The following is a 24,976-nucleotide window of genomic DNA, read 5'->3' on the forward strand; positions in this document are numbered from 1 at the left end:
GGGACATTATTCTCACAACGCTAATTAGACAAAGAAATGAGATATGCAAATATTTTTTAAAAGTCTACTCACTCCAACATGATCACCAGTTGAAATTTAATAAAGAAAACATGACCTAATCAGATAAAGAAAACACAGCCCAGAGCTAATATCCATTGCCCTGACTACCTGACCTGAGATATTCCTGGAAACCAAAATCAAGTTAAAGTCTCTGGCCACCTCCACAACTTTAGAGATAGATGGGATTGAGTCCTTGGAATGTCACATGCTCTAGGTCAGCCCAAAGGTCAGAGAAAGTACAGTCACCTTAGCAAGAAGCATGGAGGTTTCTGGAAATCCAAGATGAGACCCCAACAAGCCCATCATTCCTCCTCCAGAGCAGCCTCAAGCAAGGGGTCGTTGACAAGAAGAGTTCTGTAGGGACCCTCCAGTCATTCAAGGACAAGGCTGGCTGAGACACCTTGGTGTCCCACATGAAGTGTGTGCCTGGCCAAGCTGCCTCACATCTTGGAGCCTCTGTCTACCATCTGTAAAACAAGGATGGTGGGAGAGCTGCAGGGGGCTCTAGACAAGAGCCTGTGTACAGTGCTGAGAGCCTAACCCATTGTAGATCACTGCAGCTCCCTCACTTTCTCCTTGATTCCATTAGAACAAAGATACTTGTGATGGGTTGGCCACAGGGCTCACCTCCATCCACAGATACTTCCTGCGGGCTTCCTGCATGCCTGGAATGGTGTGAATTACCGGCCCTTGGGTAGTTACCAGAGAAATAAGCAATCAACACCAGGGCGGAATAAGCAAGATACTAGGAGGGCTCTGTGTGGCACTGGCAAACACAAATGTGGGGAGGTTTGCTGGGAACACAGCATCTATACTGAGACAGATCCAGGGAATAAGAGAGGAGAAGTTAGGCAGAATCAGGAGCAGAGGGGCCAACCTATGCAGAGCCTAAAGGTGAGCAGAGGTGTCCTGCTTGAGCAACTGCAACAGAATCTGTGTTGCTGAAGTTTGGGATCAATTTCTCTCATTCTGATAGAATTCCCCTTAGCCTTGCTCCAGAGAAATTTGGGGCTAGGGCTACTCTCTGAAGCCTTAATCCTATTACACAGACGTCTTTAGAGAACAGAGACTGTCCCTGGACCTGTGCGTCATCTGCCCAGAATAGCACTCTAGTCACACTGACAATGTCGTCAGACCCAGGAGGCTCACCCGTGAGCACTCTGAAAGGGTAGCCAAGGAGCAAGAACACTCTGCAGGAAATAAAATCAAAATAGTCTTTGCCATGCACACACCTGCCCAGACTGAAAATACCCTGGGGTGGGCAGGTCTCTGAGGAAAAACACAAAGTTCTGGATATCTACATAAGAAATGGGAAATGTTTCCTTTTATGTTTTTAAAGATTCAGTACAGGATGTAAGGGTTTTTGATAAAATACCAACAAAAGAGCTGGAGGTGAAGCTCAGTGGTTGGGTGCTTCCCTAGCATGTACAATGCTCTGGGTTAGATCCCCAGCTCTTTAAATACATAAAGTAATTAATTTAATTTAATGCCACCAAACGTCCCAATCCCCACATCACTACAATCTAGACTGATTTATTTTCCATCAAATAAACTTGCCCTGAGTCCAGCTTTAGACACAATTGTCCACACTGTCCTGGTGGTGTTAGATGGAAATATCCTCATAAACGGGGTCTTCCCTAGGGCCAACTCTCAGTACCTGCTCCCTGAGGGAGAAGGAAGAAGGAGAAGGCCAGAGTGGTTCCACAAAAGTCCAAGCCAGGCTCTCAAATGCCTTAATGAGATGAGTCATTCCACAGCTGTGTGGTAGAGAGAGTCAAGAAGAGAAAGGCCGAAATGAGTGGTAAGTGTAAGGAAATACTGTATTTCAAATGATGGGTGTGGAGAAAGTGTCCCCCTCCTTACCTCTCTAGACAAGTTCAAGTCACAAGGTCACCAAGGCCAGAACTGCTGTCATGCTTGATTCTTCACATCGAATTGGCTCCAGGGCTCTCTCCATTCTGCCCCCTGTGCACACATTGTATTCTTTCCCCACCCTTTCCACAATTACACATATCATGTCTTGCTTAGACCAATATACTAGTCCCAATTACCAACCCTTCATCCCCTCCATCCTCCAGCCAGCTGCCAAAGCAGTCAGTCAAAACTGCATACCTGGCCCTCCCTCCTGTATGTGAGCCTCCACAGGTTCCACAGCTCACAGGTGCCTGTCAGTCATGGCCCTGGCTCACCTGTCTACTGAGCCAGCTTATCCTGACCACAACCTCCTCAGCAGGCCATCCAAACCCAGGCCATGCTAAGTCCTCTGCTCTTCCACAGTGGGACTGCACTGGCTCATTCCTCATTGTCTTGGTACATTCCCATCTACCTGGAATGTCCTTCTCCTACTCTGCCAACCAACTCTTTCTCATCCTTTAAAACTCAGTGTAAGGTCTTTGGAGGATTCTCTTCTGAATGGCTTAAACTAAACTTAGTGGCCTTTTCTGGTGTTCTATTTCTAACTCCATAACAGCACCTACCTCACACTGATTATAATTGATGGTTTCTAGTCCCTTAGCTCTGCAACCCTCTCCCTATTCCCTTAATCAACTCAAACCAACCCTAGAGGAAAGAAAGATAATTCAGGAAATAGAACTCTGAAAATCAATCTCCAGTTGATATCTGCAGAGATTAGAGAGCAATTGCATCTAGAGAACTATAACATACTACCATAAAGAAGGAACAAAAGAAAGAATTATTAAAAGTTCTCGATCCTCAGTACCAAAAAAAGTTCAAAATAATTATGCAAATAAAACTAATATGAAATTTTTCAGAAAATAAAGCAATTCCTGTAAGTAAATATGAAAGGAAAAATGAGAGGTAATCAAGCCAAAAAGTACAACCTCCAAATAGTTCTGAGAAATCAAAAATGAAAAAAAAAAATTACCAAAAAACTACTGAAGAAAATTCTTCAGAATGAAAGCAGATATGAGTTTTAAAATTAAAGAGCCTATTGAGTGCCAAGCAGACCCAGTTACATCATTCTGAAATTCACACACACACATTCACATGCACACACACACACACACACAAGCACACACACACACAAACACACACACAAAACAAGTAGCTTACAGAGATAAAATGCATGTATATAATATAGGGAAACTATATTATATTTCTGCTTTTCCATAAGCAGAATTGATGCAAGAAGACAAGGGAGCAGCATCTGTAAAGTTTGAGGGAAAGTTATTTTCAACTTAAAAGTCTCAGTTAAAGTACAGTCAAATTTTTTTTATTTACTTTTTATTTTTATGTTTTGTACCAGGGATCGAACTCAGGTCCTTGTGCTTACAAAGCAGCCAGAGGAACCACTGAGCTAAATCCCTGGCCCATATCAGTCAAATTTTGAGAGCAAAATATAGACCACTTCAGATATACAAAGAGCCAAAATATTACCATTGACACACACTTCCAGAAGATATTACTTGCATATATATTAGAAGAAAACCAACTGAAAAGATAATGGGGATTTTTAAAAAGTCAAACTATTCCCAAAAATATAACAAAAAGAAAACTACCTAAATGATGATTACTATACATCGAGCTTAAAAACAATTGATCAAAATCAAAATATGAAATCAGTTGGCACCAGTAGATCTTCAAGGAGAATCATGGATTCCAAATGAGCCAGAGCTGGAAGATATTATGATGGTGGTGAAAGTATTTTTTTTCTCCCAGAAAGGAAAGAGAAAAGTGGAAAGTCTAGAGGAAATAAAAAACTTTGTAGAAAAACAAGTATTAAGTAAACAAAAACATGATATGATTTTCAGTTATTTGTAGAGGGTCAGAAGTGATTCCATTTGACCTAGCTGATATGAATACTGTTCTTCTGATTGTAAAAGTGTTTGGATATTGGACCTTGTTATGGCTTATGTTTAGATGTCCCCCCAAAGGCTCATGTGATCTTAGATGGAGGTTTTTCAAAGGTGGCTGAATCTAGAGTGTGTGATTGATTCTTGGTGCAATGCTAGGCCGGAGGGCACTAGGATTAAGGATGTGAGTGCTACTTGCCCTAAGTAGTCTGAATAAGATAAAAGGGGCAGAAAGATGCTGTTAAGGTGTCTTGTTCCTTTTGCTGTCTTCTGCATGAACTGTTGCCCCTCTGCCAGCCTGCCTAGGAGCCAGCCGATTATAGACTGAAACCTCTATGAACCATAAGCCAAATAAACCTTTCCCCCTTTAACTTTGGGTATCAGGTATTTTTGTCTCAACAATGAGAGAAAAGTAACTAACAAAGACCTATAGAGAAAAAATAACGATCTTCACATCCTTCATAGTTCTACTGTGAACAATACGACCATACATAGCCCTAGACTTAATAATGTAGTCGAAGCCCAGAAGCTAGATGATGGTTATGGAAGAAAGAAAATGTTTAAATGCTTCAGCCTTGACAGTATAAAAGTGAATGGTTAAGCAGAAAGAAGTGGGGAATGGATGGAAAGGAGTCAAGAAATAGAGTTGTTATAGTAGGAAATAGAGATTTCGAGATATTTATAGGTAAACTGGAAATCCTTGGGACAGTTAAAAATAATGTAAAAGTCAAAAGTTGTGAAGAGAAAATATGTGAAAAGGGAAATAAGGGTGGAGTGCTGTGTAAGTGAACTGAACTCATCTCTCAGAGCAGAGATGTAGAAATGTCTAAAGTTAATAAATCAAAAAATTTAGAATACAGATATTCCACTAACCATCATTTTGCTTCTTTTCTTAGCACCTAAAAGGGCTTTGTGGGGACAAATTTAAATGGCCTAGTTCACTACTTAAAATTTATGTAAGGAAATGTGAACTTTTTTGGCTTATTAAATTTCACTGTAGTAGGCAGATATATTCAAAATCATTCCATTGGATTGAGCTAACAAGTCCACTGGACACGCTCCATAAATATTTATTGTCATTCTTTTTTTTGGTTTTTGTACCAGGAATCAAACCCAGGTCCTTGTGCTTGTGAGGCAGGTGGCGGAACCACTGAGCTAAATCCCCGGCCCTCCATAAATATTTATTATAAATAGCCCTTTTCCCTGTTAAAGGACATGGATGAGAAGGTTAGACCAGCCCAACTTCCTTCCTCCTCCTGCTCCCAGCACATGGATGCTCAGGACCATAGTGACATCAGCCATCAGGCAAAGCTGGCAGTGCCTCTAAAACATAAACAAGGTGCCAGGTCTCTGTGGAAAAGGAAGCCTGGATTCTGGCCCAGTCACTAACCATTTAACATCTGCCAAATCCCAGTTTGGGTGGAATCTCCACGTTTTTAAATGTGAAGAACAAAATGTTTTAATCTTTGGTTCGGTTCGGTTAACCAAAGCAAATACAACTGTGTGCCAAAATGGTTCAGGAGCAGCAGTGAGCAGAGCTCACACGGGCACCAACAACCTCTCACTTGAGGACCACAGAAGCCACCCTAGTGCTGGGTTAGAGCTGGACTGTCGGAATAGGAGCCCCATGGGCAGACTGATAATACATCTTTCTGTACCTCAGGACTCCCATCTGAAAAATGGGAATCATAAAAGGACCCATCTCACAGGGCTGCAAAAAGCAAAATACCTAAATGATGATTACTATACACAGAGCTTAGAAACAATTGATCAAAATCCAAATATGAAGTCAGTTGGCACCACTAGATCTTCAAGGAGAATCATGGATTCCAAATGAGCTAGAACCAGAAGATATTGCTATGGTGGTTAAGGGATATTTTCTTTTCTCCCAACAAGGAAAAAGAAAAGTGGACAGTCTAGGAGAAATCAAAAACTTTGCAGAAAAGCAAGTATTAAGCAAACAAAAACATGATATGATTTTCAGTAATTTGTAGAATGTCAGAAGTGATTCCATTTGACCCAGCTGATATGAATACTGTTCTTCCAATCGTAAAGGTGTTTGGACATTGGACCTTGTTATGGCTTGTGCTTAAATGTTCCCCCAAAGCATTATGCAGTCTTAGGTGGGGTTTTTTTCAAAGGTGGCTGAATCTAGAGTGAGAGATTGATTCATGGTGCAATGCTAGGCTGGAGAGCACTAGGATTAAAGGTGTGAGTGGTACCCTCAAGGAGGACCCAGGTGAATCTTCAGAAGCAGCCCATACTTGTGGCCTTGTCACAACCTCCTTCACCTCAGACACAGCCACAAGCCCAAGGTTCCAAAGCCCTGGTCAGCCTCTGAGGACTCAGTTAAAGGGACCTCTACTCCTTGAAATGTGAAATTTATATATCAACTTATGCCCCAAAGAGTCATTAAAGTAATTTTACATCTTATTTACAATCTTGGTCATGAACTGGAATTACTCAGCTGATGCATTGCGGTTCTTATATTAACCACTTTTTTATATAAATTGACACTTACAGCTGATAAGAAGCTAAGTAAACTAATGACTACAGCAAAATCCCAGGCACTCTAAAAGTCAAGGAAGTTCAATATGCCATTGGTGTTTGTCACCCTCTGGTGGTCAATTCTGGGAAGTTTCTACACTGGGGAACAGGAAATGTTACATATTTTACACATGGCCCTTTTGGGCTAAGGCTTTCATCCTGCTGTTGCCCAGCAACTGAGCAGGTCCTGATCCTTTGCACCTCATGTCTGTCTGTGTCTAAGGATTCTGAAGAAAGAATAACACCAGCCTGAGCAGAACAAGATGATCAGCATGACCTTGCTTTCCTCAAACACACACAGATGGGTATAAGTACAAAGGTAGATCAATAGAAGAATGGAAGGATGGATGGAAGGATAGATGGATGGATGGACAGATGGAAGGACGGATGGATGGGAGTATAAAAAACTTCCATAGAATTAATTTCTCTAATGGGGCTTGAATTGAGACTAAATAAAAAGACACAATCCCTGACTCCACTAAATATGCTTTGGTAGTAATAAAAATTAGATCGATTTAAGTGACAAGAAGAGATGAACAGAAAAGTAAATGACCTTCTAGAAAGAAGAAATCAGACAAAATCTTGATAGTTTTGTAACAATACTCACAAAGATTGTGATTATTAATTTAAGGGGGAAATTCTCAAAGTGTCTGGTTCATGGCCATCAGGTAGAAAGTCACACTCTGATACCAGCTGACCATCCCAGGCCCCAGATAGTGACTGAGGCACCTACAGCAGATGGGCAAGAGCCAGACATGAGGTGAGAATATTGACATTGGAAATATCACCAAAACTGGTCAGAGCCCGAGTGAAGGGGCATTCCCAGTCTAGACCAGACAGCAGCAAGAACATGAGGCCCTCAATGCAGCACAAGCCAAGTGATCACCCCATCACTGAGCTAGGCTCTGAAGGGTCCTCACTGACCTGTGACCAGTCACTTCTAATTCAGAAGATGCCCCAATCTCCTTATCTTCATTTTTCTAATCCTCTATGAAATGACTCTTTCCATCTAGTCTTGGCAAGGTCATTCTAGGACACAATATCCCATTCTAAACCCCCAGCACAAGGGACAGAGACCATCCTGAAAAAGTGGACGATATACCTTCCTCAGACCTTCTCTTCACATCTAACAACACTCACTGCGAGGCTGTGTGTAGATGCCAAGTTCTGAGCATCCTACCCAAAACCACATTTGGTCCCTTTGCTCTAGCAGACTGTAGAAGTTGCCACCATCCTATACATTGCAACTTTCTACAACATGAAGATGGTCACTCAGTCTCTCTGCTCTTCTCCCGAGACCATTTATCCTTCACTGGATCCCAGGAGGATGGCCAGGTGGCCTGGGCCCCACAGTCTGCACTCACTCCACAGCTGGCCTGGCTCATCTAAATCTTCTTCCCAGCATCCAGACTCAGCCTTCAAACTCTCCTGTGCTCTCAGGGGCCACTGCCAAGGCCGAGCATGTGAAAGAAGCCCTATTTGTAATCCTCAGTCTTAGGTGTAATTGTAATCATTAGCAAAACTGAGCTTAATTAAGCAAGCTTCCACCTTCCCTGTAATACCAACAGGTCCCATGTGGATTTGCTATACATGTACTGGCTCCCAGGGACCTTAAAATGGCTCTATGTTTTTAGAAGTGGAGAGGCTCAGTGACTTTTGAAGGTCATAAATTCAGAGGCAGGATGCCAAATCAGAGTGGCTGGTTCCAGGGTCCATGCTGTGAATGGCTTCACTATGGCATGTGGAGAGGTACAACGTTCCAACTGTTTCCACAAATGTCAGTTCCATTCAACTCACTGACAGCTTTATACTGGGCACATCTCTCTGTCTTGCTTAGCGCTGGGCACTGGGATGCAGTGAGGAGGAAGAGCCAGCTCCCACCAGCGGCAATCTTGGTTGATGCCCTATTCAGAGGTCCTTCCTAACGCAAGCTCTCATAGGCTGTTTTGTGTCCTTTGGCATTTATGACTTCACAATATACAGCAAGTGGTTTAAACAACAGAATTTTATTTTGTCACAGTTCTGGAGGCTAGAAGCCAAGATCAATGTGTCAGCAGGGTTGGCTTCTAGTGAGGTCTCTCTTCCTGCCTTACAGATGGTCACCTCTTGCTTTGTCCTTGCATAGCCCCTCCACTGTGTGCGCACAGACAGGGTCTCTGGTGTCTCTTCTTCTTACATAGACACCAAGCTTATGAAATTAGGAATTTAAGCCTAAATCTCATGTAATCTTAATTATTTCTTTATACATGCAATCTTCAGAGAGTCAAATTGGAGACAGCCATGTGTTATGGGTTGAACTGTGACTTGCCCCACTCCAAAATTCATGTTGAAGTCTAACCCACATGTAGTTGTTACAACTATTACTTGGTTATGACCAAATTAAATGCTGCAATGGGGTTTCAGTGCCTTGGGGATGGATGACAGGACCACTTTGGGCTGTGGCCTTTCTGAAGAAGGGACAGTTGTGAGAGCTCTGAAATGTACATGAAAATTATTCACACACAGAGCTGGAAGTGGACATCATAGGCAGCACAGCAGCCTCCACAGTCCCCCACCCATAGTGAGAAAACATGTGGCACAGGGACACCATCAAAATGAGGCCAGCAGGCAGAAAAGGGTGGGGAGGGACCCTGTAGGGCCTTAGAGACAGGACAAGAACTTGAGCCTGGGAACACTGGAAGGCCACAGAAGTGATATACAACTGTACTCATCCATCCTATGCTCAGATTCTCAAAGTGCAGGCCCCTACCTGCAGTTTCAGCAGCACCTGGGAACTTGCTAGAAATGCAGACTCTCTGGCCCCACCCTAAAGCTGCCAGGCCAGACATTCTGGGGATAGGACCCAGCTTCTAAGAGTTCCCCTTAGAGAAACTCCTTTATGAGGGGGGACTAGCCTGTCTCGTGCTGAAATATTTACCTCTATGTGGGATAAACCCAAGAGGATGGGCCAGACCTCTTCGCGTCTGTCACTCAACTCTTTCCTTCAACTCTCCAAACTCACAATGGCGTCCCCAGCTTCCTTCCTCCCTGGGAAAGCTTCCCAGCCTCCCATATAGACTGCAGCATTCTCTCCAGGCCCCTCCCACGCCACTAAACATCTTATTTTCCCTTTCCTTGTGTTCTTGCTAATCATTTAAATTGGCATGGCATTTTGGACACAAATGAGAGGATGGCTATTAGAGCAAGGCTTTGAGGGAAAATCTGAAAATACTGGAGAATATCATTGAAATGAGAGATTATCATGAAAAATAAGACATCTGGGCAAAGTTTAAAAGGATGGAGATGCTTGGCCTTGAGTGAATGTCACATGGCGAGTTGCAGTGACAGTTTTCTAATATATCAAGAATGCACGTAAAAGAGAAGGATCCATTTTTCCACTCATCAGCCAGAGCAGAAGGAGCGGGATCGTCTTGCGTTTCAGCCAGGGAAATACATGACATGTGTTTGAGCTATAGGAGAGGGGGAGGCTGCCAAGAGGACTGCTGAGATCATCCTTGCCAGAGATGCTCCCAATGAGGTCACAGCCACTAGAGCTGCTGTGCAGCAGGGTGACACGCAGTGCTGAAGCTCTGTGCAGGATCCTCCCCCATCTTGCCTGTGTGCCACAGTTTGGATGTTGAATGTCTGCCAAAACCCCATGTGTGGCCCAGCCTATGGTGCTTTGGGGAGGTGGCAGAACCTCTGGGGGGCAGGGCTTAGTGGAGAGTGGTCAGGTCACTGGGGGTTGTGCCGTGGATATTGGGACTCTAGCTCCTTCCTGTCTTCTATGATGCTCACTGTGGCCATGATGCACTATCTTGCCACAGGCTCAAAAGCAATGGCCAAGTGAACCTATGAACCTATGAACCTATGAACCTCTGAAACCAGGAGTCAGAATAAACATTTTCTCTTTCTGAGTTGATTATATCAGGTATTTTTTACAGTAATAGAAAGCTAACTAACACTGGGCAATACCATTGGCTGGCAAGGTCCACATGGGCAGAGTAGGTTGCCATTTTGGGGTTATTGTGATTTTAGATACCTAGGAGTCCAAGGGATTCTAGGTATCTCTGCAAAACATTTCCATTTGTCTTGCCTAGAGGTCAGGGTTACAGGCATGTGTTTTATGGGAAAGCTCATTTATTCCTTTCCTATGGCCAACTCCTGTCTTCTCAGAATGAGCACCAGTAACAGTAACAACCATCACAGCACTGGTGGCTCTGAGCTCTGGAGCATCTGCTCCATGCCAGCAGTGCACACACAGCAGGCCTTCACCTATGCCTCTCCATCATCAAAAGACTCACTTTACAGATGAGGAAATTGAGGCTTAGATGGGACTATAGACTTGCCTGTGACCCTTCTGCAGGTCACATCTGGGGCAAGACTGGAGCCCAGGTTTCTCTGACATCAGAGCCATCATCATCATCGTGCTCTCTGCTGCCAGGAACAAAGTATTCCTGTCAGATATCCAACAAGGAATTGATCAGTAGAACGGAGAATGGGGCCTTATGAGATGCACCCATCCATCTCCTCCCCCAGAGCCAACCCCACACTGCACCACATCTGGTCACATTTAAAGCCAAGTCTCTCCTGGAAGGTCCTAGCCCCATACATAGCACCCCATACCTTGATTCCCATTGTCCCAGAACTTCAGTGAACTGACAGAGCTGCTGGCTCTGTGAATGTTGTCATGCTCCATCACCTGCTCCACAGCTGTCACAGGTGCAGGGTTCCCAGAGCCCTTTGCTGCCACCTCCCAGGAAGTGTCTGTTATGGGCCCAACACTCCTGTCAGAAGGACACCCAGTTAGACTGTTTGACTGGGGGCAGTGGGAGGTAATGTGTAGATATAGTGTTTGGCTTCCAATAACCCTGGATTGGATTTTCATCCTATCTTCTCTGGGATCCTCTGGCTTTGTCTCTGCTTTTCTTTCTTCCTGGGGTCCAGACAATGTCTGAAACAGCTTGGATCACAGACTTGAAGAACCAGTTTTCCTCCACACTTGGATGCTTCATCACAAGGCTCTCCTGGGACCTTAGTCATCAGATAGTTCCATTCGGGGACCAGCTGAGCCATTTGACGGGGGACTTTAGAAACAAGCACCCATCTCACCCTATGCAAATCCACCACAAAACAGCCATGGAAATGGGACCAGAAGAGGCATAAGGCTGGACGCTCCATTCTGAGCCAGTGTGGTTATATTGTCATAGCTGCACCCATTTGTGGGAAGAACAGCCTTGGTGAAGCTGGAATCAGTGCAGGCCCAGCAGAAATGAGTAAAGAAAGAGTTTCCTGTTACTTTTATGGGCTGATATCAGGCCTAGAGTCAGGTGAATGAAATTTATTTCTTCTTGATGGAAAAGCTGGATTCAAGCCACAAATGTATATTCCTGGGGAATCTACATCTCTCTTCCAGCTGCACCAAGCTTAAGAAAGCTTAAAGCAGGCTTTGCTCTCACTCAAAGAGATTAGAGGGCACAGAGAACAAAACAGTGTGAAGCTGTGGAGAGGAGAAAAGAGCCTTCCAGAGCTTTTCTCTCCTGCTGCTCTGTCCAAAGCAATACAAGGGAGAGCTGGGGGAGGGAAGCTGGGGTGAGGGGGAGCCTGACCTCATGGATGGTGCATATCGCACTTGGACAGCCACATGATGATCATCGAGACTCGCTAATCTTTACCCATGAGTTACCTCTTATCTGCTTCCCTGTAGATGTGTTCATCCTGAACGACCCAGCCTCCCTGGGTCATCTTGTGTGGCTCTATTGCTACAATGCTCATGCTCTACTACCATGATAACAGCACACATCTGGGGAGCAGACGGATGGAATACTATCTTAGAAGGATGCAGAAATGTTCTGTGTTACAGTCAACTGCTCCCCCTGGCATGTAACCACTTTACACCAACTATGGCTCAAGAAGCTCAGCTTCTGACATTTTACCCATCCCCAGAACACACAGAGAATAAACAGTGTGAAGGTCAAATGAATCAGAGTCAGTGACCTTCATGGCACCAATGGCTTGGAAAGTCACTGCTAATCTTGAAGGGGTCAGTGCTACCATCATCGCATTGAGCCTTGCACTCTTGTCCTTAATTGGTGAATGGTACTGTCCATCTGGAGCCACAGAGCCCAATCTGGGGAAAGTAAAACAAGCTGAATTGGAAAAAAGGTGGAGTTTAACAAAAAATAAAGACATGGCACCACTAGAAAGGAAGTCAGGTGGGCACATGGGGAAGTGCACACATTTCCGCATCCTGAAACCTCCCCCATGAGACAAAGGGCAGAGTGGCAAAGTGCCTTCCCCCAAGAAAGGCTTGACTCATAGCACAATTATTCATAATATTCCCCCAAGTGGAAACAACCCAAACACCCATCAACTGCTGAATGGATAAGCAAAATCAGGTATATTCACACAATGGGGTATTATTCAACCATAACAAGAAATGAGGTGCTGATAAACATGCTACAAAGAAGCCAGATCACATCATATGAATTCCCATTTGTGAGTTCCTCCCCAGGAAATGCTGAGAAAGGCTGGACTCATGAGAAGTAAGAGCAGATTTTCTGCCACCATTGATCTGCTGCCCAGCTTTGGCCCCTGAGATGTGAGGACCAGCATCACAACACCAGTGTCAGAACCTCACTGTTCTCACCACACACTGGCCCACTTTTTAAGTGAGACATAATTCACACATCACAGAGTTCAGTCCTGTAAAGAGTTCAGTTCAGAGGCTTTTAGAACATTCACACAAATTTGTGTGACCACTGCACTTAAATCAAAATACCTTCTTCACCTCCCAAAGAACCATTAGCAGTCACTGCCCATAATCCTCACCTTCCAGTCCTTGGTAGCCCTTAATTTATTTCTTTCTCCATGCATCTGCCTATTCTCAACATTTCTCATAAATGGAATCATATAATACATCATCTTTACGTCTGGATTCTTTCAGTTAGCATAGTGATTTCAAAGTTCATCTATGTTGTAGTATGTATCAATACTTTATTTCTGTTTATGGCTTAATAATATTTAATTGTATGAATATACCAGATTTTGTTTATCCATTCATCAGTTGACAATTGATGGAAGTTTGGGTCGTTTCACTTTATGGATATTATAAATAATTATGGTGTGAACATCTGCACACAAATTTTTGAATAGACATATATTTTCAGTTATCTTGTGGGCAATGTTTTTATAGATACCTAGGAGTAGAACTGTTGTGTTATCTGGTAACTTTAAACTTTTGAGGAAGTGCTAAGTGGTTTTTCAAATCTGTGACATTTTATATTACCACCAGGACTGTGTCATGATTCTAATTTCTCTATATCCTCGCCAACATTTGGAAGTGTCTCCTTTACTATAGCTGTCTTAGTGGGTATAGAATGTTTTTTCCTTGTGATTTTGGTTAGTATGTTTCTAATAATAAAGATCTTGAACATTTTTCATGTGTTTACTAGTAATTAGTATATCTTCTTTGGAGAAATGTCTATTCAGATTTCTGTTCACTTTTTAATTGGGCTATTTTTCTTTCTATTGTTCAGCTGTAATAGTTCTTTTTATATTCTCGACACTATATCCTTATGATGTATTTGATTTACAAATATTTTCCCACCCTTTAGATTGTTTATTTTCTTCATAGTGTTCTTTGATGCATAAAATATTTTTTTTAATTTTGATGAAGTTCAATTTACCTACTTTCTTTGCTTATGCTTTTGGAGTCACATCTAATAAATCAACACTTAAATCAAGGTCACAAAAATTTAAACCTGTGTTCAAAGAGTTGTATAGTTTTAACTCATACATTTAGGTTGAGAATTCTTTGAGTTAATTCTTGTATATGGTGTGAAGTATGGGTCCAACTTCATGCTTTTACAGATGGAACTCAAGGCCTCACACACGCTAAGCAAGTGCTTAACCACTGAGCTGCATCCCCAGCCCTTGAAGATCCAGTTGCCCCAGTACCACTATTATATTATAGTGAAAACACTATTCTTCCCTCATTAAATTGTTTTGGCACTCTAAATGAATATTACTTGACCATCAATGTGAGAATTTATTTCTAGACTCTTTATTCCATTGTTCATATATCTATCTTTACACAAATACCACCATGCAATCTATAGCTTTGTAGTAAGTTTTCAATCACAAGTGTGAGTTCTCATACTTTGTTTTTTATCAAGATTTTTTGGCTATTATGGATTTCTTACCCTTCTGTATGAATTTTATAATCAGTTTATTATTTCTGCAAAAAAGAGAAAGAAAAAGAAGGCAGCTGGGATCTTGATAGGACTGTATTTACTAGCTCACTTTTTAACAGGTCATGAACTGATACTCCAAAGTGGAGCTCCTTCCTCAAACCTCAAAACCCCTCTATTGACATTGATGATCTATATACATGGCAGGGGGCAGCTAAAATGCAATGAAATGATGTTAAAATCAAATTTTGTGATCAAAGAAAGACTTTAAATATCCTTAAGTTTTCTACAAACAATGTAGCTCCCTGTCATTTTTCCCTCTCTTTAAATTGATTTTCTAATCTAATGCATTGGATGAACATTCAGCATTGGTTCAGCCTGTAACACAGCACTGACCAAGCCACTAAGATCTCCTTGGGGAGGTGGTGTACCGAGAGTTCCCCATCTGCAGCTTCCTTCCTCTTCCCCATCCCCCAGAGTGGGTGACAATGACAGGTGACTGGGAATGCACAGACTCCTCCGGGGAGAGCAGGTGATCCTCAGACCTGTTCTCATGGATATTGGTGGCTACTGAAAGGGTCCAGGGGGCTTCCTTAGGCTAATTTCAAACATGCTTTTATTGTTTCTGTTCTATTTCCTACCAATTCACAGGGGAGAAAAACAAACAGAATTTGGTCCATTCTCACTTTGTTTCCCATCATTTTTCTCAAATTTTTGGCATTGGCTACCACGTTTATCTGCTGAGAAGAACTTGCAGGCAACAAAAACAAAAAAGGAGCAAAGTGCTTGAAAGTAATCCATAGGAAGGCAAGGAGAAAGAGCTGTTTATTGATACCCTAATTGCTGGCTTTGCCAGATATTTAAATATGATTGTGGCTCAGGATTTTTAGAGGATTCATGAACCACTTCTAAGAAAAATCAAAGATAATTGTTGTTTCTTAGTCTCTGCAAAGAACATCATTAATCAACCCCTGGACCTCCACCCCTGCACACACCTGAGGAAGCAGCCTTCACCTCATTGTTGAACTCACCTTGGCCTCACTGAGAGACACTGGGAAACGACAACAAGCACCCCAGAATTATTCCTCCAAGCAGCAGTGGTTTAACAGCCTCCCAAGCTGAAGGGAGATGTCTTAATTCTGGCCACCCACAAAGGAGGCAACAACACTGATCAGTTTATAGTAGGGGAGAAAAAGAAAACAACCTAAATGCCCAGCGACAAGGCGTTGATTACATAACTTATAGCCCATTTATTTAACAGACTTTTATGGTGCTATTAAAAATGATAATGCCTATGTGTGTTCATTGTTGCATAAAAACTGATATATCATGTTAAGTGTAAATTATAAGTCTAAAAAAGAGCATCTATAAGTGGATCTTATTTGGTAAAAATCTAACCTATCTATCCAGTAGCTATGTTGGCATGGAAAAAAGTCTGAAAAGACATATATTGAAGTCTAATAATTATTATATCTGAAAAAGAGCATGTTGGAGAATTTAAATTTTTTTCTATTTGCTTCTCTACCTTTTCAAATGTGTTGTCAGTAAACTTTAGGAGAAGGTAGGAGAAAATCTCTGGGCCTGCAGCCCATGAGACCGAAGAACCAGGCCTCACTTGGGAGAAACTACATCATCTGTGGTCATTTAGGAGAAAACTACTCACTTGTCCAGCAGGTTCACCCTTGGTATCCGAACCTTGTCAAATATTAAAATTCCATTATCCACACCGTGCAGACCTAGAGAGAACAGAAATGAATTGCAGCTGCAGGGGAAATCTATGCAGCATCAAAAATATGCTTCGTGCTACTTCCCAGGCCTGACTCCCCTAAAAACACAAAGCCCCTTATTTCACATGCAGAAGGGCTGATGCTCTTTTATTCAGGGTAAAGGGTGAGGGTGCTGTCTGTTTCCTATGCTCCCAGCGTACCCCTCCCCAGTGAGGATGGAGGACAGTGCACTTCTGCTTCTGTGTTGCCTGGGATTCAGGGTTTGGATTGGGGACCTGGTGAGGGAACATCGACTCCCCCCGCCCCCAGCAATGACTGTGGCTAAGAAACAGAGTCCAGGGCAACAGAAAGAATGGACAATGAAGACAAGGAGGGAAGGACAGCCAGTTTATTCCCCAACCAGGAATGCAGATCTGAGACCTCTCCTCCCTCTGGGTACTTTTTTAGCACACTGGGTGAACTGGTAAAAGCAAAGGCCACAGGACAATGGAAAGTGGCCACAAAGACACAGGAGGGCATGGTGTCCTAAAGACTGCTTTAGGACAGACCTGTTTCCTAAGGACACCTGTTGTCAGAGTCTGAGTTCTACTTTTTCTGTATAAAAACCTGGGGAGATTTAATCTGGGGGCTCTTTCTTTTATAGAAGTATTCATTTACCACATCACCTCTTGACAAGGACACGCTTGCATTTTAAGCTTACAAGGAAACCAAAGCAGACTTTCTGCAATTGCCAGTATTTTCAGTGTCTGGCAAGACTTCATAGGAGCACAGCTACTCCTCTGCTCTCAGCAATACTTGACATGTGAGGTGCTGTCAAGGGGCCAGGGACTTAGTCACCCCCATGAGATGCATTTAAAACCTTCGCAAACCCACCTGCAGCCCATCCCTGCCCCTGCAGCAGGGGCCAATTAGCACTAAGTGTGGGAATGGGACTACATCCCTCCATCAAAAACCTAACATTTCCCTCTTTTCTCCTCTGATCTTCCTTCTCTCTTGTGTCTTTCACTCTTGGGTTCATTTCTTTGGCTTAGCTTGATATTGGCCAAAGATGGCCCAAAGCCCTGGCTTGTTCTTCATGACTGTTATGAGCTGAATTGTGAGCCCCTCCCAACCCACTAAATTCATATGGTGAAGTTCTAACCCACATATCTGTAAATGTGACCTTATTTGTTTTTTGGGGTTTTTTTTTTGGTACCAGGGATCGAACTCGGGTCCTTGCGCTTGTGCAGCAGGTGGCGAAACCACTGAGCTAAATCCCTGGCCCTAATGTGACCTTATTCAGAGACAGTCTTTACAAAAGCAGTCGAGTTAACCGGAGGTCATTAGGGTGGGCCCCAATATAAATGACCGTGTCATAATAAAAAGAGAAAATTTTGCTCCAGCTTATCCATGCTCACAGGCAGAGTAGGTGCAGGTTGAGTGCACCCTGCTCAGTCCGGCTCTCACCACCCACTTGCGACCAGGAGACTCAAATGGTGAGGAACCCCCCAGGCACACCCACAAGCCTCCAGCTTAGCAGCTACTTGGAGCCACACTACAGAAGCACAGGGAGGCATAAAGGCCACTGTCCTGAGCTACAGAAGTGAACAACAGAGAGAGGCCCTCTCTCAGGCTCCCTAATGAAAACTGAAGCCCACTGGAAATGTGAAGAGAATCTCTGCAATAAAGGCACACCAAACCACCATGCTTGGTAAGCTGGAGGGATCATCATCTCCCATCACAACCTGGACTATTTTCAGGGGAAAGGCAGCTGGAACCTGCAGTAGAACCTGGCAGAGTTCAACCCTGCAGGAGGTCAGGGAGCTCAACTTGGGACTTGCAGCCAGAAATCTGCCTGAATCTGTGACTGGCTTACTGAGACGCATGGGCTTATAACTGCACACTGCTGCCCAGGTTGTCTGTTGTGACAGCAGAGACATACCCTGAAGGAGGCTCTTCATTTTTATCTTTGATTTGTTATTTTCAAAATTACCACTATTTTTTTGCTCTTATTTTTAATTTTTTTTCTTATTTGCTCTTTTAAATTTTTTATTTTTCTCTTTTTTCTTTATTTTCTCTTTTGTTTCTCTCTCTCTCTCTCTCTCTCTCTCTCTCTCTCTCTCTCTCTCTCTCTCTCTCTCCCTCCCTCCCTCCCTCCCTCCCTCACTCCCTTGTGGTGCCACACTGTTCTTCATCTCCCTTTGTGTTCCTATTCTGCCCCTAATTTGTATTTCTTCTTTATCTTTCTTTTCTTCTCTTTCCTTCTCTTGCCTGTGCCCTCAGGCCTCACTGATAACCTTCCCTTATCCTTCTACTTACCTATTCCTCCCTTCCCAATGCCTTCTAACTCCCCATCCTGAAGGGTAAAGTTGCTATATTGAAGAGTCTATTCACTATAAACATATGTTGGGTTGGTCCTTGATTTTGATTTAATTCACACAGTTAAAGGTGATAGATTAATAACTACCATAAATTGTCATCTTCTAACAGGTACTTGATGCTATTGTATTGCTGATTGTATCACTTGGGCTAAGGTGTTGTGATTGATCTAATCAGTTGTCCTTCCTGGTATAATGAAAATGAGACAGCCTCAGAGCCATTAGAGACTCAAAACCTAAAGACCAGCTATATCTGGAAGATGCCTCTGAGAAGCAACCATTCCATAAGTGTTCTAAATAAAGCAACAAAGATACTTACAATAAGCAACTTCAAAGTATCAACCCAGAAACTAAACCAAGGACATTACCAAAAACAAAAATGAGAAGACATTTAAGTAAGGCACAAACTCAAACTTCCACCCCACAAAGGCAAATTCTGGGGGAAATGAGGTGGAAAAGTCTGATAATCAACCACCTGGATACCCTGAACCGATAGCACAGGAAGTAACAAAACAGATGAATGAGGCTCTAGAAAATTGCAAAGCAGAAATAATTTTCCAGATAACTACAGAGATGGTGAGCAAAGTGAAAGACATGATTAGAGGCTCTAGAACAGAAACAGATTAAAAAACAGATGAGATCAGAAACATGCTGGAAGCCATGAATGCCCAGCATAAGAAAGAAATGGAAACCATGATCGCCCAACATAAAAAAGAAATGGAATCCATGAAACAGGTTCAAACAGATATCCAGGAGATTAAAAACTCCATTGAAAGTATGCACAGCAGATTAAGGGAATCTGAAGATAGAATATCAGATATAGAAGACAGGATTGTGGTTAAGGACCATGAAATCAGAGTTTTCTTCAAAATAGCAAGGGACCATGAGAAATCAATCCAGCAGCTGCTAGATGATGCAAAGAAGAATAACAAAAGACTGATAGGAGTCCACAAAAAAGCAGGAGAAAGTACAATTGACATTAAAAAACTGTTCACAGAGTAATAGTAGAAAACTTCCCAGAAAGAGGTAGAGAATTGGACATACAGATAAGTGAGGCATATAAAACTCCAACTAGCCATGATCAAAAAAATCTACACCTAGACATATAATAGTCAAGATTCCAGAAATCGAACAAAAGAACAAAATCCTACAAGCAGTTAGAGTAAAGAAACAAATCACCCACAAAGGAAAGCCCATCAGAATCACAGCAGACTTCTCAACACAAACCCTCAAGTCAAGGAGAGACTGGAGTGAAGTATTTCAAGCCCTAAAAGAAAATAATTTCCAACCTAGACTGTTGTATCCTGCAACATTATCCTTCAAAATCGATAGGGAAATTAGATACTTTCACAACAAACAACACCTGAGAAATTTCATGAACACCAAACCAGCAGCCCAAACAATTCTAAACAATATCCTAGAAAAAGACAATGAAGGTCACAACTCCATGAGGCCCAACAGATGGAAGCCACCCAGCAAGGCAAGAAACTAAAGGGAAAGAGGGAAAAATAAAAAATAAAAGAGCCAACAACAGTAAAACATCAAGACAAGGATGACTCATTATCTATCAATTATTACCATCAATGTTAATGGCCTCAATTCACCAATCAAAAGAAATAGACTGGCAGAATGGATTAAGAAGCAAAATCTAATAATATACCGTGCACAAGAAACACAACTAACTCAAAAACAAATTCATAGACTGAAAGTAAAAGAATGGAAAACAGTTCTCCATACCACAGGAACCCAGAAGAAAGCAGGGGTAGCAATCTTATTTGCAGACAAAGTGGATTTCAAACCAAAACTAATTAAGAGAGACAAAGATGGTCACTGCATCCTTGTGAAGGGAACAATCCAAGAGGAAGAGATGACAATCATAAATATATATGCACCAAATACAAATGCTCCCAACTATACAAAACAAATACTAAAGGACATGAAAAACCAAATAAGCACTAATATAATTGTAGTGGGGGACCTCAATACCCTACTATCACAAATAGAACATCTAGACAAAAAATTAACAATGAAATTCTAGAACTGAACCAAGCTATTGAACAAATGGACTTAATAGAGGTTTACAGAGTGTTCCACCCCACAAAATCAGAATACACATTTTTTTCAGCTGCACATGGGTCATTCTCCAAAACAGAACACATGCTAGCTCATAGGACATGTCTAAGTAAATGTAAAAGAATTGAAGTTACCCCCTGTATATTATCAGACTATAGTGCAATGAAATTGGAGATCAATAACATAAGAAACCAGAAAACCCCCACAAACACATGGAAATTGAATAACATGCTCCTAAACAACCAATGGGTCACAGAGGAAATTAAAGAAGAAATTAGACAGTTTCTACAAGAAAATGATAATGCCAGTACAACATACAGGAATCTATGGGACACAATGAAAGCAGGTCTATGAGGGAAATTCATCGCAGTGAATGCCCATATTAGGAAAACAGAAAGAACTCAAATAAACAACCTAATAGAGAACCTCAAGCTCCTAGAAAAGGAAGAGCATAACAAACCCAAAACTCATACAAGAAAGGAAATTATAAATGTCAGAGCAGAAATCAATGCAATGGAGACTAAGAGAACAATACAAAAAAAATCAATGAAACAAAGCATTGGTTTCTCAAAAGAATAAATAAAATTGATAAACCTTTAGCCAACCTTATCAGAAAAAGGAAAGAAAGGGCTCAAATCCATGCAATTAAGAATGAAAAAGGTGAAGCCACAACAGATCCAGCAGAAATCCAGAGGATCATCAATACCTACTTCAAGGACCTGTACTCTAATAAAATGGAAAACACAGAAGAAATGGACAGATTCCTTGATACATATGAATTGCCAAAGTTAAGTGAAGAAGATATAGAAATTCTAAACACTCCAATTATGATGAGTGAAATTGGAAACATAATAAAAAATTTACCAACAAAGAAAAGCCCAGGTCCAGATGGCTTCACTGGCGAATTCTACAAGACATTTAAAGAAGAACTATTGCCATTATTCTTTAAACTCATCAAGGAAATTGAAAGGGAAGAAAGGCTTCCAAATTCTTTCCTGGAAGCAAGTGTTACTTTGATTCCAAAATCAGGGAAAGACCCAACCCAAAAAGAGAACTACAGACCAATCTCCCTAATGAACATAGATGCAAAAATCCTCAACAAGATACTGGCAAACAGAATACAAAGGGTCGTCAAGAAGATCATACACCCTGACCAAGTCGGATTTATCCCAGGGATGCAAGGATGGTTCAATATATGCAAATCAATAAATGTAATACACTATATTAACAGATCAAGGACAAAAACCATATGATCATCTCAATAGATGCACAAAAGGCATTTGACAAAATCCAGCACCCATTCATGATAAAAACGCTACAGAAAATTGGAACAGAAAGTCTTTATCTCAACATGATTAAGGCTATCTATGAAAAGCCAACAGCCAACATCATGCTAAATGGTCAAAACCTGAAAAGTTTCACACTAAAATCAGGAACAAGACAAGGATGCCCACTGTCACCACTCCTGTTCAACATACTTCTGGAAACATTAGCCACAGCAACTAGAAAAGAGAAAGAAATAAAAGGAATAAAAATAGGAAAGGAAGAAGTTAATGTGTCATTATTTGCTGATGATATGATATTTTGCATGGAAGACCCAAAAAACTCTACCAAAAGACTTCTAGACCTAATTGACAGATTCAGTAGGGTAGCTGAGTATAAGGTCAACACTCAAAAAACAATAGCCTTCTTATACACAAATAGCAGACTCACTGAGAGAGAAATTCAGGAAACAATTCCTTTTGTAATAGCATCCAAAAAAATGAAATATCTAGGAATCAACCTAACAAAGGAAGCAAAAGACCTCTACGCTGAAAACTAAAGCACTCTGAAAAAGGAGATCGAGGAAGATATAAGAAAATCGAAAGACATCCCTTGTTCCTGGGTAGGAAGAACCAATATAGTGAAAATGGCCATACTTCCAAAACTGCTATATAGATTTAATGCAATATTGATTGAAATTCCAAAAATATACTTCACAGAACTAGAGAAAACAATCCAAAAATTCATTTGGAATCAGAAGAGACCTAGAACTGCAAAATCAATTCTAGGCAACAGAGACATGGCTGGGGGTATCACAATCCCCAGCTTGAAAATACACTACAAAGCTACTCTGATAAAAACAGCATGGTACTGGCAAAGAAACAGACCCAAGGATCACTGGAATAGATTAGAAGATGCAGAAACAACCTCAGACATACTCAGCCACCTCATCTTTGACAAAGAAGTCAACCACCCTCATTGGAAGAAAGATAGCCTATTTAATAAATGCTGTTGGAAAAACTGGATTTCAACCTGCCAAAGATTAAAACTAGACCCATACCTATCACCATGCACTAAACTAAGATTGAAGTGGATTAAAGATCTAAATATTAAGACAGAAATTCTAAAGTTGCTGGAAGATAAGTTAGGTAGAACTCTCAATGACATTGCCATAGGAAAAGACTTTATGAACAAAACCTCAGTAGCATGGGAACTAGCACAAAGAATCAACAACTGGGATCTCATCTTATTAAAAAGCTTCTGCACTGCAAGAGAAACCACCAACAGAGCTAAGAGAGAACCTACAATGTGGGAAAAGAATTTTAGCAGCTGTACCTCAGACAAAGGTATACTATCTAGAATATACGAAGAATTGAAAAAAATCAGACCTCCCAAATTCAAAGACCCAATTCAAAAATGAGCATCTGAAATGAACAGACATTTCTCAGACAAAGAAGTAAAAACAGCAAATAAACATATGAAAAAATGTTCAACATCACTGGTCATTCGAGAGATGCAGATGAAAACAACACAGAGATTCCACCTCACCCCAGAAAGAATGGCTGCTATCAAGAAATCACCCAATAACAAATGCTGGCGAGGGCGTGGAGAGAAAGGAACCCTTCTCCATTGTTGGTCGGAGTGCAGACTGGTGCAACCACTGTGGAAATACATATGGAGATACCTCAAAGAACTGGGACCAGAGGTCCCATTTGACCCAGCTATTCCCCTGCTGGGTATCTTCCCCAAAGAATTAAAAGAATCATACCACAGCAATATATGTGCACCCATGTTTTTAGTGGCACAGTTTGTAATAGCTAAAGCTTGGAAGCAGCCCAAGTGCTCATCAACTGGAAACTGGATAAAGAAGATGTGCTTTTTTAATAAAATGGAGTACTACTCAGCCATAAAGAATGAGAAACTATAGACATTTATAGCTAAATGGATGCATATTGAGGCCATACTCTTAAGTGAAATAAATAGGACACACATGTTTAAATACCGAATAGTTTCTCTAGTGTGAGAAACTGAAAGTGTAAATAAGGATTAAAATTATTAAAATGAATAATTGATAATTTGAAATATTAAAAGGTCCAAAGGTGTAGGGGTGGTGGGAGGGGAAAGGGAAAGGAAAGAAGGGAAAGGAAAAATTAGGAGAAAAGAAAAAAAATGGAAATGGAAAGGAAATCTATGTAAATAGGGAAGGGTGGAGGGGGTGAAGGGCGCACAGGTAATGGGGAAAAAAATAAGAACCAAGAAACACCATGTACAGGTACAAGCACCCAATGATAAACGTAAACGTATTGTATACCTAAAATGTACCAATAAAAGAATTTTTTTAAAAAAGGAGAGAATATTTTTGTGCAGGGGATTTATCTCAGTGGCGCTGCACCTGCCTCGAAAGCACAAGGTCCTGAGTTCAATCCCCTGTACAAAAAAAAAAAAAAAAGAAGAGAAAATTTGAAGACAGGCACACATGTTAACATAAATATGGCCATTTGCAGGCCAAGGAGAGACTTTGACCAGGGTCCTGGACCAGATGTTTCCCTCACCATCCTTAGAAGAAACCAACCCTGTGGACACTGTGACCTAAGAGCTCTGGCCTCCAAAACTGTGAGACAATAAACTGCTGTTGTAAAACCTCCCAGTTAGCGGTCAGCAGCCTCCCCAGACTAACATACCACATCAATCCTGAGTATTCCTCAAGGGCTTATGGGTACAAACATCAACCAAAGGGTTAGGGGTACTGGAGAGAAAGCCACACTCTGCCCTCTGAGAGCCCAAAGGCTCAGTGGGAGAGACAAAGAAGTGCTCAGAACAGAACTGCCTCATTCCTAGGAAGTTTGAGAAGCTGGAAGAGAATGAGATCAATACACATTCATAAATGGCAGCCTGGTCTGCTATCATTGCCTCTTTTGAGTCCTGTTGGATTCTCCTTGGCTGGGGTGAGCAGGTGCAAATGCGCA

At 41.7% G+C, this 24,976-nt stretch overlaps 1 protein-coding gene across 1 annotated transcript in view; it reads right to left on the reverse strand.

The window, feature by feature from the left end:
• Positions 1–24,976, reverse strand: part of Acoxl (acyl-CoA oxidase like) — a 352,250-nt gene that overhangs the window by 316,049 nt on the left and 11,225 nt on the right. The window contains 2 exon segments of the mRNA XM_087201767.1: positions 12,396–12,528; positions 16,254–16,326. Of these exon segments, the coding sequence (XP_087057893.1) occupies positions 12,396–12,528; positions 16,254–16,326 (206 nt within the window).

The sequence above is a fragment of the Heterocephalus glaber genome, unplaced genomic scaffold, assembly GCF_053883595.1.
Source record: "Heterocephalus glaber isolate CG9 unplaced genomic scaffold, H.glaber_assembly_v1.0 deba00000470, whole genome shotgun sequence".
Taxonomy (NCBI): Eukaryota; Metazoa; Chordata; class Mammalia; order Rodentia; family Bathyergidae; genus Heterocephalus; species Heterocephalus glaber.